General features: G+C 46.1%; 1 protein-coding gene across 4 annotated transcripts in view; it reads right to left on the reverse strand.

Moving 5' to 3' along the window:
• Positions 1-13,894, reverse strand: part of LOC104337953 (ubiquitin-associated protein 2) — a 122,155-nt gene that overhangs the window by 90,281 nt on the left and 17,980 nt on the right. For all 4 annotated transcript variants that reach the window (XM_075446363.1, XM_075446362.1, XM_075446361.1 and 1 more), the window contains exon 2: positions 2,396-2,535. In XM_075446363.1, the coding sequence (XP_075302478.1) occupies positions 2,396-2,494 (99 nt within the window). In that variant the 5' untranslated portion in view covers positions 2,495-2,535. The remainder of the gene's footprint in view (positions 1-2,395; positions 2,536-13,894) is intronic.

The following is a 13,894-nucleotide window of genomic DNA, read 5'->3' on the forward strand; positions in this document are numbered from 1 at the left end:
ATGGCATATTTGACCAGAAACAGGAAACCATTAAGATTCATTTTTTTCCGTAAAACAACTTTTTTTCAAGTCCACGTTAGAAGACAAAAATATACCAATTTTATAAAAATATCAAATATGTGACAGTATCTTCAGTTTTCCTGTGTAAGGAGAGAACTTAGAAACACAAATAGGTGCAATATCACTAATATTCATGCCAGTGGATTACACCCAGATGGAATTGAATATTCAAAAGAAAAAGACAACAACAAAAACCCACAAGATGTGTTTATTATACAAACACCAAATCATTGTCACAAAAAGTTTTGGGTTTTTTCCCAGTTACTAGTTCTTTATTTTTAAGGCACCATTGTTACAAGTAACATTGTAGTATCCTATAAAAGAGCATAATTTTTAATTGTGACTAAGAAAATAGTAGCATCTTAGTACAGCTAAAAATTTACTCAACCTTACAAGATATATTATCTTTGCAGAATAACAGTGAAGGAAATTTTTAACTAACAACTTTGAACTACCAGAAAACAGAATTGTGCAAAACAAACAAAAAACCCACAAAATTAAGTGACAGTAATAGGCCCAAATCTTATAATAAGATGGTATATTTATTATCCAGAAGCAATGCAAAAGAATGGTGATGTAATTTCTTAAATAACTTAAGTGATGATCAACGTGATATTATGACAATGAAATCTCCATTTGGGAAAGCAACATTATTCTACATTCATAAAAATGAATCAGTGGTAATTGAACAGTAAAATCCCACACGTTTATGTTGATCTGTAAAGCCTAAGGAGGAAGGTCCATCTGATATCTAAACAATAAAAAAAAAATATGGTGCACTAAAACATAATTGCTGTATATTAAATAGCCATCTTTTCTACTGAATTGACCAAACCAGTATCTATTATGCAAGAAGTAGAATAAGCGGACAAAATGCAAAAAAAGGTCAGTAAGACCTAATGCTTAAAATCAATGAATCACATAGGTTGGAAAAGTCCTCCAGTGATACTCGGTACAACCTCCCACTGAGAGCATGTCCCATCAGAGAAGCTGCTTGAGGCTAGACAGAGATCCCACAACCTCTCTAATCCATGGCTATGTTCATGGTAAACGATGTTTTTCCTTTTAACAGCTGGACTTTCCAGCGTTCCAACTTGTGCCACTGTCTCTGAGAAGAGTCTGGCTTCACCTTTTCTATGGCCTTTCATGAGGTATCTGAATAGAAGATATGACCTTGCCTTTGCCACCTTAGGGCTGAACAAATCCGGTTCCTTCAGCCACCACTCATTCATCCTGTGCTCCAGTCTCTCAAACATCTTTGCAGCTCTTCACTGGACTTGTTCCCATCTGCCAATGTCTCTTGTGCCAGAGAACCCAAAACCGGGCAGAGTACTCCACTGCTGTCTTGCAAACATCAAAAAAAGGGGAAACCACCACTTCTGTCAATCTGCTCACTATATTCCACCGGCCTTACTTGTTATAAAACAAAAAAAATTCAACTTCATGTGTTGAAAGTCACTTTCTAAATCCGCACATTAGCATGAATCACCACTATGCAAAGCACTGCAATGCAAGAAGATAAGGGCTTGACCTCACATAATTAATACTGTACAAAACAGAACAGGGGCCTCTCCATGTTAAAGATCAGTCTAGAAAACAGTAAGACAATTTCCCAGGGGAGCATCTCTAGATCAGTGCACTCTCTGCTAGCAGAGAACTGAGGCAATTCTTGAATTGAGTCCAATTTTGAGAAGTACCTGACAAGAGAATGATGAGTTGCCAGGAGCAGAGACATTTTGCACTCTCTGTAACCCAGACAAGCACACAACTTAACTACTGCTGAGAATCAAGACAGTGGGGCAAGAGCTTAATTTCAGTCTCGCAGATACTCAAAATAATTTTAGTCTGCTGGTAGACAACCATCTTCTTTTCACATTGTGAAGACACTGCACAACAAGTTTAGGATTTTGTGACTTGCAGATATGCTGAATCGTGCTGTAGAACACAGCATGCATCTAATGAATCTTTTCCCACCCACCCAAATTCCTCTATCAACCAGAAAGCTTCTAGCATCATGAGACTGGCACATGGAAGAGCTGAGATCTGAGGACAATGAGGTCAGAGGATAGAAATCCTGACACAGGCATAGGTACTGAATTCCTCACTGATGGGAAATGTTGCCGAAGAACACAAAGCTCCTTCAGAGACAAGAATACAAGAACAACTTAATGCTGTGCTGGATTACTGAGCAACTAAAGCAAGATATCAAACATACTCTTCCAAAATAGACCATGATTTCCCCCTGTCTTTTCTCAATTTTTATTGACTTAGGGAAGAAATGCATATCATTATAAACTTCTTTGAGTTGAAAGTCAGTGTGTAGAGTAGCACGTACCTGTACTACTTGTTTCTGTGGTTGTGTTGGCTGTGTGGTTGAAATTTGCATTTTGTCCCGAGTGCCCCGGGTACGTTCACTGCCCACCGAAGTCATCATATACAGTATATACAAAACAACGTATGTACAAAATAGAAAATCTGAAAGAAAAAAAAAAGAGCATGAGTTAAGGCAGGGTACTGATTCAATACCCAGATAATATACAAATGCAGTAGCTTGAACTCTTCCTGCCTTTAACTACCAACTCTATACAGAGACTCCTGAGAAAGCAGCTTTAATACACTATTATTGGATTTATTACAGTCTTTACAGTAAAGGGGGAAATGTGGTGGATAAAAAGCATTTTTGTCAGCTGATTGGAATCTGTCTAGATCTTTACTTCCAGACGACATCTGACAGCTTTTCCCAGTTATTTAACATAGACTTTTCCATCTGCTACTTTGCTGAAGTTCCAGCTCCAGCTGTATCACTCCTTAAATTTCTGCAATATCCGCTGTCTTGTTTTGATGCCTGGAATTTAACCACTCTCATACTCACTCAGAATGCTAAAACAACAACAAAAAAACCCACCCACATTCACAAACCAGGCTGTTCCTTTCTTCCCTATCATTCAGCTGCTTTCCTGCACATATACGGAGGTCTTGGCCAATGCCCACTCTACTTCTCACATCTCATTTATAAGAGACATTATGATCTTTGCCTTTAAATACAGCCTCTGTAGCCAGTATTTTTGTTTTGTTCTCCCTCATACTTCCAGAAATGATTTACAAAACTACCTATTACCCTGCTTTAAACATACCTTTGTTCTATTGCAACAAAGAAACCCAAAAGAAAACTCAAATCCCACGCATACATCAGTGCTATCCCGTTTGTGGCAAAACAGCTTTCATTCTCATTCATCCTCTACCATTAAAATTACTTTGAAACAAGAAATTTATTATTCCCCTGTGTTTGTACAGCATCTAACACAAGGTTAATTGATGAGTATGGTTTATAGTAGCTATGATAACTGGAAAGAGATCTCTCAACTGGTTAGAACAGTCATGGTCAACTGCCTGGTTTCTGTCCCCATGACACTGGCAAGTAAAACCTGCAAATCTAGGGAACTAAGGACAGACTGCAAATGGTGCAACTGGACAGGAGGAGATGTGCAAACGAGCAGCAAAGTGCTTTTACTGCAGCCCAAATGTATGAACATGCCTCAGCACCCAACTTGTCAGGGCAGCAGCTTTGGCGCAAGCTGGCTATCACCGAGCTCAATGCACAATAATGCTCAGATGAAAACTGAGTAAACTGCTGTGGGTGCATGGACGAGGATGTGTTCAATACCCAATTGCTCACTACCATTGACAAGTAATTGGTACTCAACAACTAAAACTGCAATGAGATGCTTCAGTTTAAATATTGATTCACGATGCCCAGGAGTCTCATCTAGAATCAAAAAGACAATTAACCCCATTATCATCTAAATTTCTTCTTCACTTTAGAAATACATTTTTGTTAGCCAAAATTGAACCCCAACACTGAATTTCTTTATGTGCTAGTTAAAGCATTCAATAAAGTCTGAGAAGAAAGTATATTTCCTTGAACTCTTACATATTTAACAAGAAAAGGCCTGCCTTCATCACGAACTGACTATAGTATGAGCTGAACTGGAACACTGTTTCTCCAGCTTTATGAATATATTCACCAAAGTCAATCTGTCTCCCAGTCTAATAAAGTAGTTTAGCTTTGTTGTCTTCTAAGCCCCAGAACACACAGGCCTTCAGAGCACTGTGCTTGACACCCTGTTTTGGTTTTGGCTGCCGCCGGCAACAAAAGCGCCACGTGGCCGCCCCTCCCCCCGCCGGCGTGTGGAGGAGAATGAAAAGAAACAGGCAGAAAATGGTGGGTCGGGATAAGGGCAGTTTAGCAGAACAACAAACAGAGGGAAACAGGAACAATAACGGTACAAATAAGGAGAAAACACGACAAAAACAAACCCGCTCTCTCGGACCGCACCAGCGCCGCACGCTCCCGAGCCGCGAGTGAGTTCCCCCCGCGCCGCCCCCCCCCCACCAGAACCCAGCGTGACGTCACATGGTATGGAATACCGGGCTCTGTTTCGCCAGGTGGGGTCAGCCCCCACCCCCCAGCTGTGTCCCTTCCTGGAGTCCGGTGAAAATTAACCCTGTCCTGGCCAAACCCAGGACATTATCCACCCCTTATTCCATACCATCTACGTCATGCCCAGGTCCCCCATTGTCCGGTTGATCACCACCACTTCTCCTGTCTCCAGATATCATTCCCTTAGTCTATGGATCATCACTCTAAAGTGTCCGTTGAGTTCATTTAATCCATGACTTCAGGCTCCATCTGTCGTAATGGTCTTCCGTGGCAGGGGAGGTGATGTGTGGTGATGGGCGGTCACTTGCTGCATCCGGAGCTCACGGCTGATGTATCTGGTGCGGCCCGTGCCCACAGTCTGCAGGAGATGTTGATCTTGATGAAGTTGCTGCATGCCACTTGTTGAAAACCAGGTCCAGTTCCATCATCGCTGTGCTCTGCTAGGTTTTCATCAAAAAGTCCATCCTTCTTTAATCTGGATGATTCTTACTATGCTACTACTGGTACAAAATATAACAATTGTAACAGTGATAACAGACAGTGACAGGGTTATTTAACAATTAAATTTATACAATTTATTTATGGACTATTCTCACCCAAAATCAAATCCCCATGAGGTACACATCGGACTTCTCCATCCTTCCGCATTACCCACCAGGTACACCCAGGTCCTTGAGCAAAGGCAATCCCACGGATGGGCTTGCCTTTGCCCGAGGCAGGATTAACCCAAATTGTCTTCCCTAACATGTTCCGCATGTGCACTACAGGGACTTTATCCCCTTCTACAGGGCATGGAAATATTGACTGGGCAGGGCCAGCCCGGTTGGTGGATCCTCTGGTGTTAACCAACCAGGTGGCCTTTGCTAAATGGGTATCCCAATTTTTGAAAGTCCCACCCCACATTGCTCTCAAAGTGGTTTTTAGCAGCCCAATGTACCGCTCGATCTTTCCAGAGGCTGGTGCATGGTAGGGGATGTGATACACCCACTCGATACCGTGTTCTTTGGCCCAGGTGTCTATGAGGCTGTTACGAAAGTGAGTCCCATTGTCTGACTCAATTCTTTCGGGAGTGCCATGTCGCCACAGGACTTGTTTTTCCAGGCCCAGGATGGTATTCCGGGCGGTGGCATGGGGCACAGGGTAGGTTTCCAGCCATCCGGTGGTGGCCTCCACCATTGTGAGCACATAGCGCTTGCCTTGGCGGGTTTGTGGCAGTGTGATGTAGTCAATCTGCCAAGCCTCCCCATATTTATATTTTAGCCATCGTCCTCCATACCACTGAGGCTTTACCCGCTTGGCTTGCTTGATTGCAGCGCATGTCTCACATTCATGGATAACCTGTGCGATGGTGTCCATGGTCAAGTCCACCCCTCGATCACGAGCCCATCGGTATGTTGCATCTCTTCCTTGGTGTCCCGAGGTGTCATGGGCCCACCCAGCTATAAAGAGTTCACCCTTATGTTGCCAGTCCAGATCCACCTGAGCCACTTCAATCTTAGCAGCCTGATCTACCTGGTGGTTGTTTTGATGTTCTTCAGTGGCCCGACTCTTAGGAACGTGGGCGTCCACGTGACGGACTTTTACAGCCAACTGCTCCAGATGGGCAGCAATATCTTGCCACAATGGGGCAACCCGGATGGGTTTGCCTCTGCGCTGCCAGTTGTTCTTCTTCCATTGCTGCAGCCACCCCCACAAGGCATTGGCCACCATCCAAGAGTTGGTGTAAAGATAGAGCACTGGCCACTTCTCTCGATGGGCAATGTCTAAAGCCAGCTGGATGGATTTCACCTCTGCAAACTGGCTGGACTCACCTTCTCCCTCGGCAGTTTCCGCGACTTGTCGTGTAGGGCTCCATACAGCAGCCTTCCACCTCCGCTGCTTCCCCACAATGCGACAGGACCCATCCGTGAACAGGGCATACTGTTTCTTATCTTCTGGCAGCTGGTTATACAGTGGGGCCTCTTCAGCACGTGTCACCCCCTCCTCTGGTGATGCTCCAAAATCTTTGCCTTCTGGCCAGTCCATGATTACCTCCAGAATTCCTGGGCGACTGGGGTTTCCCATTCGGGCGCACTGGGTGATCAGCGCGACCCACTTACTCCACGTAGCGTTAGTGGCATGATGCGCAGAGGGGACCCTCTCTTTGAACATCCAGCCCTGGACCGGCAATGGTGGTGCTAGGAGGAGCTGTGCTTCAGTGCCGACCACTTCTGAAGCAGCTCCAACGCCTTCATATGCTGCCAGAATCTCTTTTTCAGTGGGAGTATAGCGGGCCTCGGATCCTTTGTATCTCCGACTCCAAAACCCCAGGGGTCGACCTCGAGTTTCCCCTGGTGCTTTCTGCCAGAGACTCCAGGTTGGGCCATTCTCCCCAGCTGCGGTGTAGAGCACGTTTTTAACATCTTGCCCTGACCGGACTGGACCAAGGGCTATGGCATGAGCTATCTTCTGTTTAATCTGTTCAAATGCCTGTCGTTGCTCAGGGCCCCATTCAAAATCATTCTTCTTCCGGGTCACGTGGTACAGAGGACTTACAGTCTGGCTGTAATTTGGGATGTGCATCCTCCAAAGACCCACAACACCCAGGAAGGCCTGTGCTTCCTTTTTGCTGGTTGGTGGAGACATAGCTGCTATTTTGTTGATGACATCCATTGGGATTTGACGGCGCCCATCCTGCCATTTTATTCCTAAAAACTGGATCTCTTGTGCAGGTCCCTTGACTTTACTTAGCTTAATGGCGAAACTGGCTTTCAGAAGGATCTGAACTATTTTCTCCCCTTTCTCAAAAACTTCCTCCGCTGTGTCACCCCATACAATGACGTCATCGATGTACTGCAGATGTTCTGGGGCTTCACCCTTTTCCAGTGCAGTCTGGATTAGGCCATGGCAAATGGTGGGACTGTGTTTCCACCCCTGGGGCAGTCGATTCCAGGTGTACTGGATGCCCCTCCAGGTGAAAGCCAACTGCGGCCTGCACTCTGCTGCCAAAGGGATGGAGAAGAATGCATTAGCGATGTCAGTGGTGGCATACCACTTGGCTGCCTTTGACTCCAGCTGATATTGAAGCTCTAGCATGTCTGGCACAGCAGCACTCAGCGGTGGTGTGACTTCATTCAGGCCACGGTAGTCTATTGTCAGTCTCCACTCTCCAGTAGATTTTCTCACTGGCCATATGGGACTATTAAAGGGTGAGCGAGTTTTGCTGATCACTCCTTGACTCTCCAGCTGGCGGATCAGCTGATGAATGGGGAGAAGGGAGTCTCGGTTGGTACGATATTGTCGCCGGTGCACCGTTGTGGTTGCGATTGGCAACTGTTGTTCTTCCACCCTCAGCAACCCCACAACGGAAGGATCCTCTGAGAGACCAGGCAAAATGGACAGCTGTTTAATTTCTTCCGTCTCCTGAGCAGCTATGCCAAAAGCCCACCGATACCCCCTTGGGTCCTTGAAATACCCTCTCCTGAGATAGTCTATACCAAGTATACACGGAGCCTTGGGGCCAGTTACAATGGTGTGCTTCTGCCAGTCCTGCCCAGTGAGGTTCACTTCAGCCTCCAGTACACTCAGCTCTTGGGACCCCCCCCTGTCACTCCAGAAATGCAAATGGACTCTGACCCTTTGAAATCTGATGGCATTAAAGTACACTGTGCACCAGTGTCCACTAGAGCTTTATACTCTTGTGGATCTGACGTGCCAGGCCACCGAATCCACACCGTCCAATAAACGCGGTTGTCCCTTTCCTCCACCTGGCTGGAGGCAGGGCCCCTCTAATCCTCGTCAGAGAATTTGCTACTCACTTCCTGTAAAAATGACTTGGAGGTCCCCTCCAGAGGATCGGAATCAAGATCAAACTGTCTACCTGGTCTGGAGAGCTGGCTGCTGGAAACTGGAGTGGCATTTTTCCTGGAAGAATCCCCTTTTGTGATTGTATTACCTCGCAACTCACGCACTCGTGCCTCTAGACTTGAGGTGGGTTTTCCTTCCCACTTCCTCATGTCCTCTCCGTGGTCACGCAGGCAGAACCACAGGGTGCCCCACAGTGTGTAGCCTCTGTATTCCCTCTCCTGAGCAGAGAAACGTTTGCCCCTAATAGCTGAGACACTGGCCCGTACAGGTGGGGAGTAGGACATATTCTTTTCTAGTTGCTTGACCAGTTTCTCCACAGCTGAGACAACGGAGGAAGAGAGACTTTCCTCGTATTGCCGGAGTCTGACAGCCACCTCATCCACTGTTGGTGCCTCTTTACCTTTCCAGTCTATTATTGCCAGTGAGTTGGCATATGAGGATGGTGCACTCCGCACAAACTTCCTCCACATGGATTGTGAGCACTGGAGTTCATCTGGGTCTGTGGGTACCTGGTCATCGTCTGTGTCACAGTAATCCAGCTCCCACACAGCTAATTCCCTCAAGTACTGAATACCCCTTTCCATATTGGTCCACTTGCCAGGATAGCATACAACATCCTCACTGAAGGGGTACCTCTCCCTCACCCCTGAGAGAAGTCTCCTCCAGAGGCTGAGGACTTGTTCCTTTTTCCCAATGGCCTTGTCAATGCCCCCATCCCTGGCCAGGGATCCCAGCTGCTTGGCTTCCTTGCCCTCTAATTCCAAGCTGCTGGCCCCGTTATCCCAGCACCGCAGCAGCCAGGTGGCAATGTGTTCGCCTGGGTGGCGGCTGAAATCTTTCCGCATGTCTCGCAGCTCACTCAGGGACAGGGACCGGGTGGTGATCTCTGTCTCTGTCTCCTGTGATGACCCTGGCTCATCATCATCCCTCCCGGAGCGATCTGCTCTCTTTGTGTCTTTCTTTAGTTTTACAGGGGTGACTGCTTCCAGCACAGGTTGGTTATTGGGCTCAGCCACGATGCCTGCAGCTGGAGCTGGGGCTGGAGCAGCTGCTGTGCCTGCCAGGGAAACCGAGGCAGACCCTGCAGCTGTGGCTGCAGCAGCTGTGGTGCCGGTCGGGAGGGCTGTGACTGCCTGCTGGGCTGGAGGGGCTGCAGGGCTGGCTGGGGAGGCAGCGCCAGTCCCAGTGCCTGCCGCTTCGCTTCCCCCCCTTTCCCCTTTAAAGCACTGAACAGTGTTGAACATGGCTCGGTAGGCATGGGCCAGACCCCACCACATTGTGGTGATCTGTGTCTCTCTGGAGTTCCCAGGGTGGCAGCACACTTTTTGCAGATATTTTACCAGATTGTCCGGATTCTGTATTTGTACAGGGGTGAGTTTAAAACACACCGGGGGTGCCCACTGCCCTAGACACCTGCCCATGCTGTCCCACACACCCAGCCACTCACAGCTATCTGGCCCCGGGGCAGGTCTCTGCCAGATGTTCTTAACGACTTGCTTAACCCTGAACAAAACCCAAAACCCATTCAGGAGGCATAACAAAAGGAGAGTGCTGCCCTGAGCATCCCATGGGTACTCGAAATTATCAAAAGCCATTAGGACCAGCCTGAAGGAGAGAGGGGGAGCGAAAGAGTGGGGGAAGGTATCCCCTTCGGTTTTCCCCACAGACTGGGTTTGATTATTAACAAATTCTAAGACATAGGATCCGAGGTACGGAAATGACCGCAGTGCTGCATGCAAATACAAGCCTAATTTCATGCACATTGATGTTATCATGTCATAAGTCGATATCGTACAGTAGAGCAAAATTATCATCCTGATCTTTTTCCCAGCGATGATGAACAGCACGGCATTGAATACATACTGCAAATAAGGATTCAAAAACCACAGCCATCTGATCAAAGACAGAAACATTTTTACCCGCGACTATTTAACACAGAAAAATGCGTATAACAAAATTTAACAAAATCTAAGAAAGCAGTTTTAACACCCGCTGCTCAGCCCTGCCGTTATCCGTGCCCCACATCTGGGCGCCAATTTAAATGTTTTGGTTTCGGCTGCCGCCGGCAACAAAAGCGCCACGCGGCCGCCCCTCCCCCCGCCGGCGTGCGGAGGAGAATGAAAAGAAACAGGCAGAAACTGGTGGGTCGGGATAAGGGCAGTTTAACAGAACAACAAACAGAGGGAAACAGGAACAACAACGGTACAAATAAGGAGAAAACACGACAAAAACAGACCCGCTCTCTCGGACCGCACCGGCGCCGCACGCTCCCGAGCGAGTGAGTTCCCGCCGCGCCGCCCCCCCCCCACCGGAACTCAGCGTGACGTCACATGGTATGGAATACCGGGCTCTGTTTGGCCAGGTGGGGTCAGCCCCCACCCCCCCAGCTGTGCCCCTTCCTGGAGTCCGGTGAAAATTAACCCTGTCCTGGCCAAACCCAGGACACACCCTAAAAGCCAGATACAGTCAGATGGTTGTTCAAGCTTGTGACAACATGTTCTATGGAAAGCAAAATATTAGGTAGATGTGAAGACACTCTGAACAGCAAGTTCAATGCTTATCACTGACTATCTGGTCGTGGCTGTTCACTTATATTTTAAAACACATTAAGGACAGTCTTCAGTTGAGTTTGCAGTAGAAATTACTTTTGCTCTTTATGTTAAAATCTGCTTTATAAACCTTGCTGACTGGACTGCCAACATCTGAAAACTAACTTCACTTTATAAGTTTTATTTAACTAACCTTTGGGTTGGTTTGTTTTGGTTTTGGTTTGGTTGGTTTTTTTAAGTATCAGTCAGCTCATCACAATTTGAACCTAGCACAATAAGCAATAAAAAAACCCCTGAACAGAGAACATAACAGAGAGCACTAACCTCTCTGAAAGACAAGCTAACAGTTTCAAATACGATTGTCTGGAATTAGCTCACTGTGACTTAAGACATGTTGAGAAATTATAACTCCACTGGGTCTCAATTTGTTCATCATTTCTGAATTAACATAATATTTACATAGATTCAACACCTGGTATCAATACAGGCTGGGGGATGAAGGGATTGAGAGCAGCCCTGAGGAGGACTTAGGGGTGCTGGTGGATGAAAAGCTGGACATGAGCCACCAATGTGCACTCACAGCCCAGAAGGCCAACTTTATACTGGGCTGCATCAAGAGAAGCATGGCCAGCAGGTCGAGGGAGGGGATTCTGCCACTCTGCTCCGCTCTGGTGAGACCTCGCCTGGAGTCCTGTGTCCAGCTCTGGAGCCCCCAGCACAAGAAAGACATGGACCTGTTGGAGCAGCTCCAGAGGAGGACCACAAAGATGATCAGACGGATGGAACCGCTCTGCTGTGAGGAAAGGCTGAGAGGTTGGGGCTGTTCAGCCTGGAGGAGAGAAGGCTCCAGGAAGACCGTATAGCAGCGTTCCAGTACCTGAAGGGGGCCTATAGGAAAGAGGGGGAAAATATTTTCAACAGGGCCTGCTGCGATAGGACAAGGAGTAATGGCTTTAAACTAAGGGAGGGTAGATTCAGACTAGATATAAGGAAGACATTTTTTACAGTGAGGGTGGCGAAACACTGGCACAGGTTGCCCAGAGAGGTAGTGGAGGCCCTATTCCTGGAAACATTCAAGGCCAGGTTGGACGGAGCTCTGAGCAACCTGGTCTAGTTGAAGATGCCCCTGCTCACTGCAGGGGGATTGGGCTAGATGACCTCTGAAGGTCCCTTCCAACCCAAAGCATTCTATGATTCTACAATTCTGGTACATAGAAATTCTGACATACATTTTAAAGCTATTTTCTCTAATTTCACCAAAGCTACTCAAAATATCGCAATCCACATTAAAACAAAGAATTTTACACTTGTTTGTAAAGCACACACTGAACTATAGCCTACGCTTCTGATAGCCAGGCAACCTATGGTTCCTGAGGAGGATTGTGTCTTTTCTCCCTCTCCTAACATACAAGGGTACTTTAAGGACAAAGGCAGGCACACGAGCATTTTAAACACTCCTGGAGGATGAAACAGCACAGCAAGATCAGCCTGCTGGTGGGAACAGAACCCAAACAACCTGAGCATTATAACGGGATCTTTAAAGAAGATCCTCATCTTGCTGACCATGCAGCCCATGAGCAGCACAATTTGACAACAGGTCTGAAGCAGAAAACCAGCAAAGGTGAAAGCCTCTTCCTGGCAGCGATATGGATTTACACTTGCTTCAGACAAGCGTGGAAACACACCCTCAGTTTGACATTCCCCATCAAGCCAACACAGACATGTTATAATCTATTTCAGACACAATTCAGTCTTCTTAAAAGCACAATTGGCAGCCTGACATAGAGGGAGCTTTAGAAATAAAATTGGTTTATTCACCCTTAATCGGCTCCCACTATCTACAAGCAATGTCCAGACACAGCAACCAGCCCAGCCCCAGCACATGCGAGGAGCAGCTGAAGGGCCCTGCTCCACCACCAACAGTGCACTAACCAGGGAAATATCACAACTCCCAGGCACGGGCATGTCTTCATCACACCAGGCTGAGGTTTTACACTCTAGCACACCTGCTCTTTAGAGTACCAAAGCAACTGGCAGAATGGAGGCACTTAACCACTGCCTTCAAATTACTGTAGTGACTACAATTTTGAGCATTAAGTGGGATATTGCTAACTAATAAGATGGAGCTGAATAAGAACATTTCCTTGCTCGCAAAGCAGCTTCTTATTCTCTCCAGTTCCTCATATGAAAGTCTGTTTGGCAGACTTATCATAGCAATGAACTTAATTTTAACTGCAGATCAAATGAGGAAAGAAGATTTGAGACTGGGAGACAACTCTTAATTAAAATCTGTTTACTAAAGATAAAAAAAAAATATTCAGACAAGCAGATGTTTCAGTTTCCATGTCATGGTCAGTACAAAAAACCCTCATCAGCAGTTAATATTTGACCTTGTAGACATATTGCAACTTTTATCGAGCCAAAAGAGCTGTATTTTGAAGAAATAGATACACATTAAAACAGACTCTCAGAGCACTAGCAGAAAAGGAGGAGAAAGCACTAAAGAGACTGGACTTCCCAAAACTGTTGTGTAAAGAAGATGGTCATACTTTGTTTCATGACAATAAAAAAAAACCCACACAAGATTACATCAGTGAAAAAAAGGTTAACAGCAATCTAGTACCTCCAGAGGAAGACTGTCTACTTCTACTTTAAAGAAAAAAAAAAAAGAAAAAGAAATCCCTTGATTAACAATTAAGAAAAATGTTCACTTCAAGTATGTTTAGCTTCTCAAGTGCTAAGGAACTCAAGTTTCAGCACTTCCTCATAAATCAAATAACTAGACTTAAAAATGGAAAGCAGAGACATTCAAGAGGAAAATGATCCCAAAACTCAAGGTTTTGTTTTAGTGTTTTGTTTTCTGTACAGCAAGTTTAGCCCAAGGACCTACACTACAACAGCAAATAGGGTATTGTATAAAAAGTCATCACCAGACTAGTGATGGAATGGCAACAATTATTCTAGTTTCCAAAAGCGGTACCTAACTATTGGTATCTCA

Source organism: Opisthocomus hoazin, chromosome W (genome assembly GCF_030867145.1).
Source record: "Opisthocomus hoazin isolate bOpiHoa1 chromosome W, bOpiHoa1.hap1, whole genome shotgun sequence".
In the NCBI taxonomy this organism is placed as follows: domain Eukaryota; kingdom Metazoa; phylum Chordata; class Aves; order Opisthocomiformes; family Opisthocomidae; genus Opisthocomus; species Opisthocomus hoazin.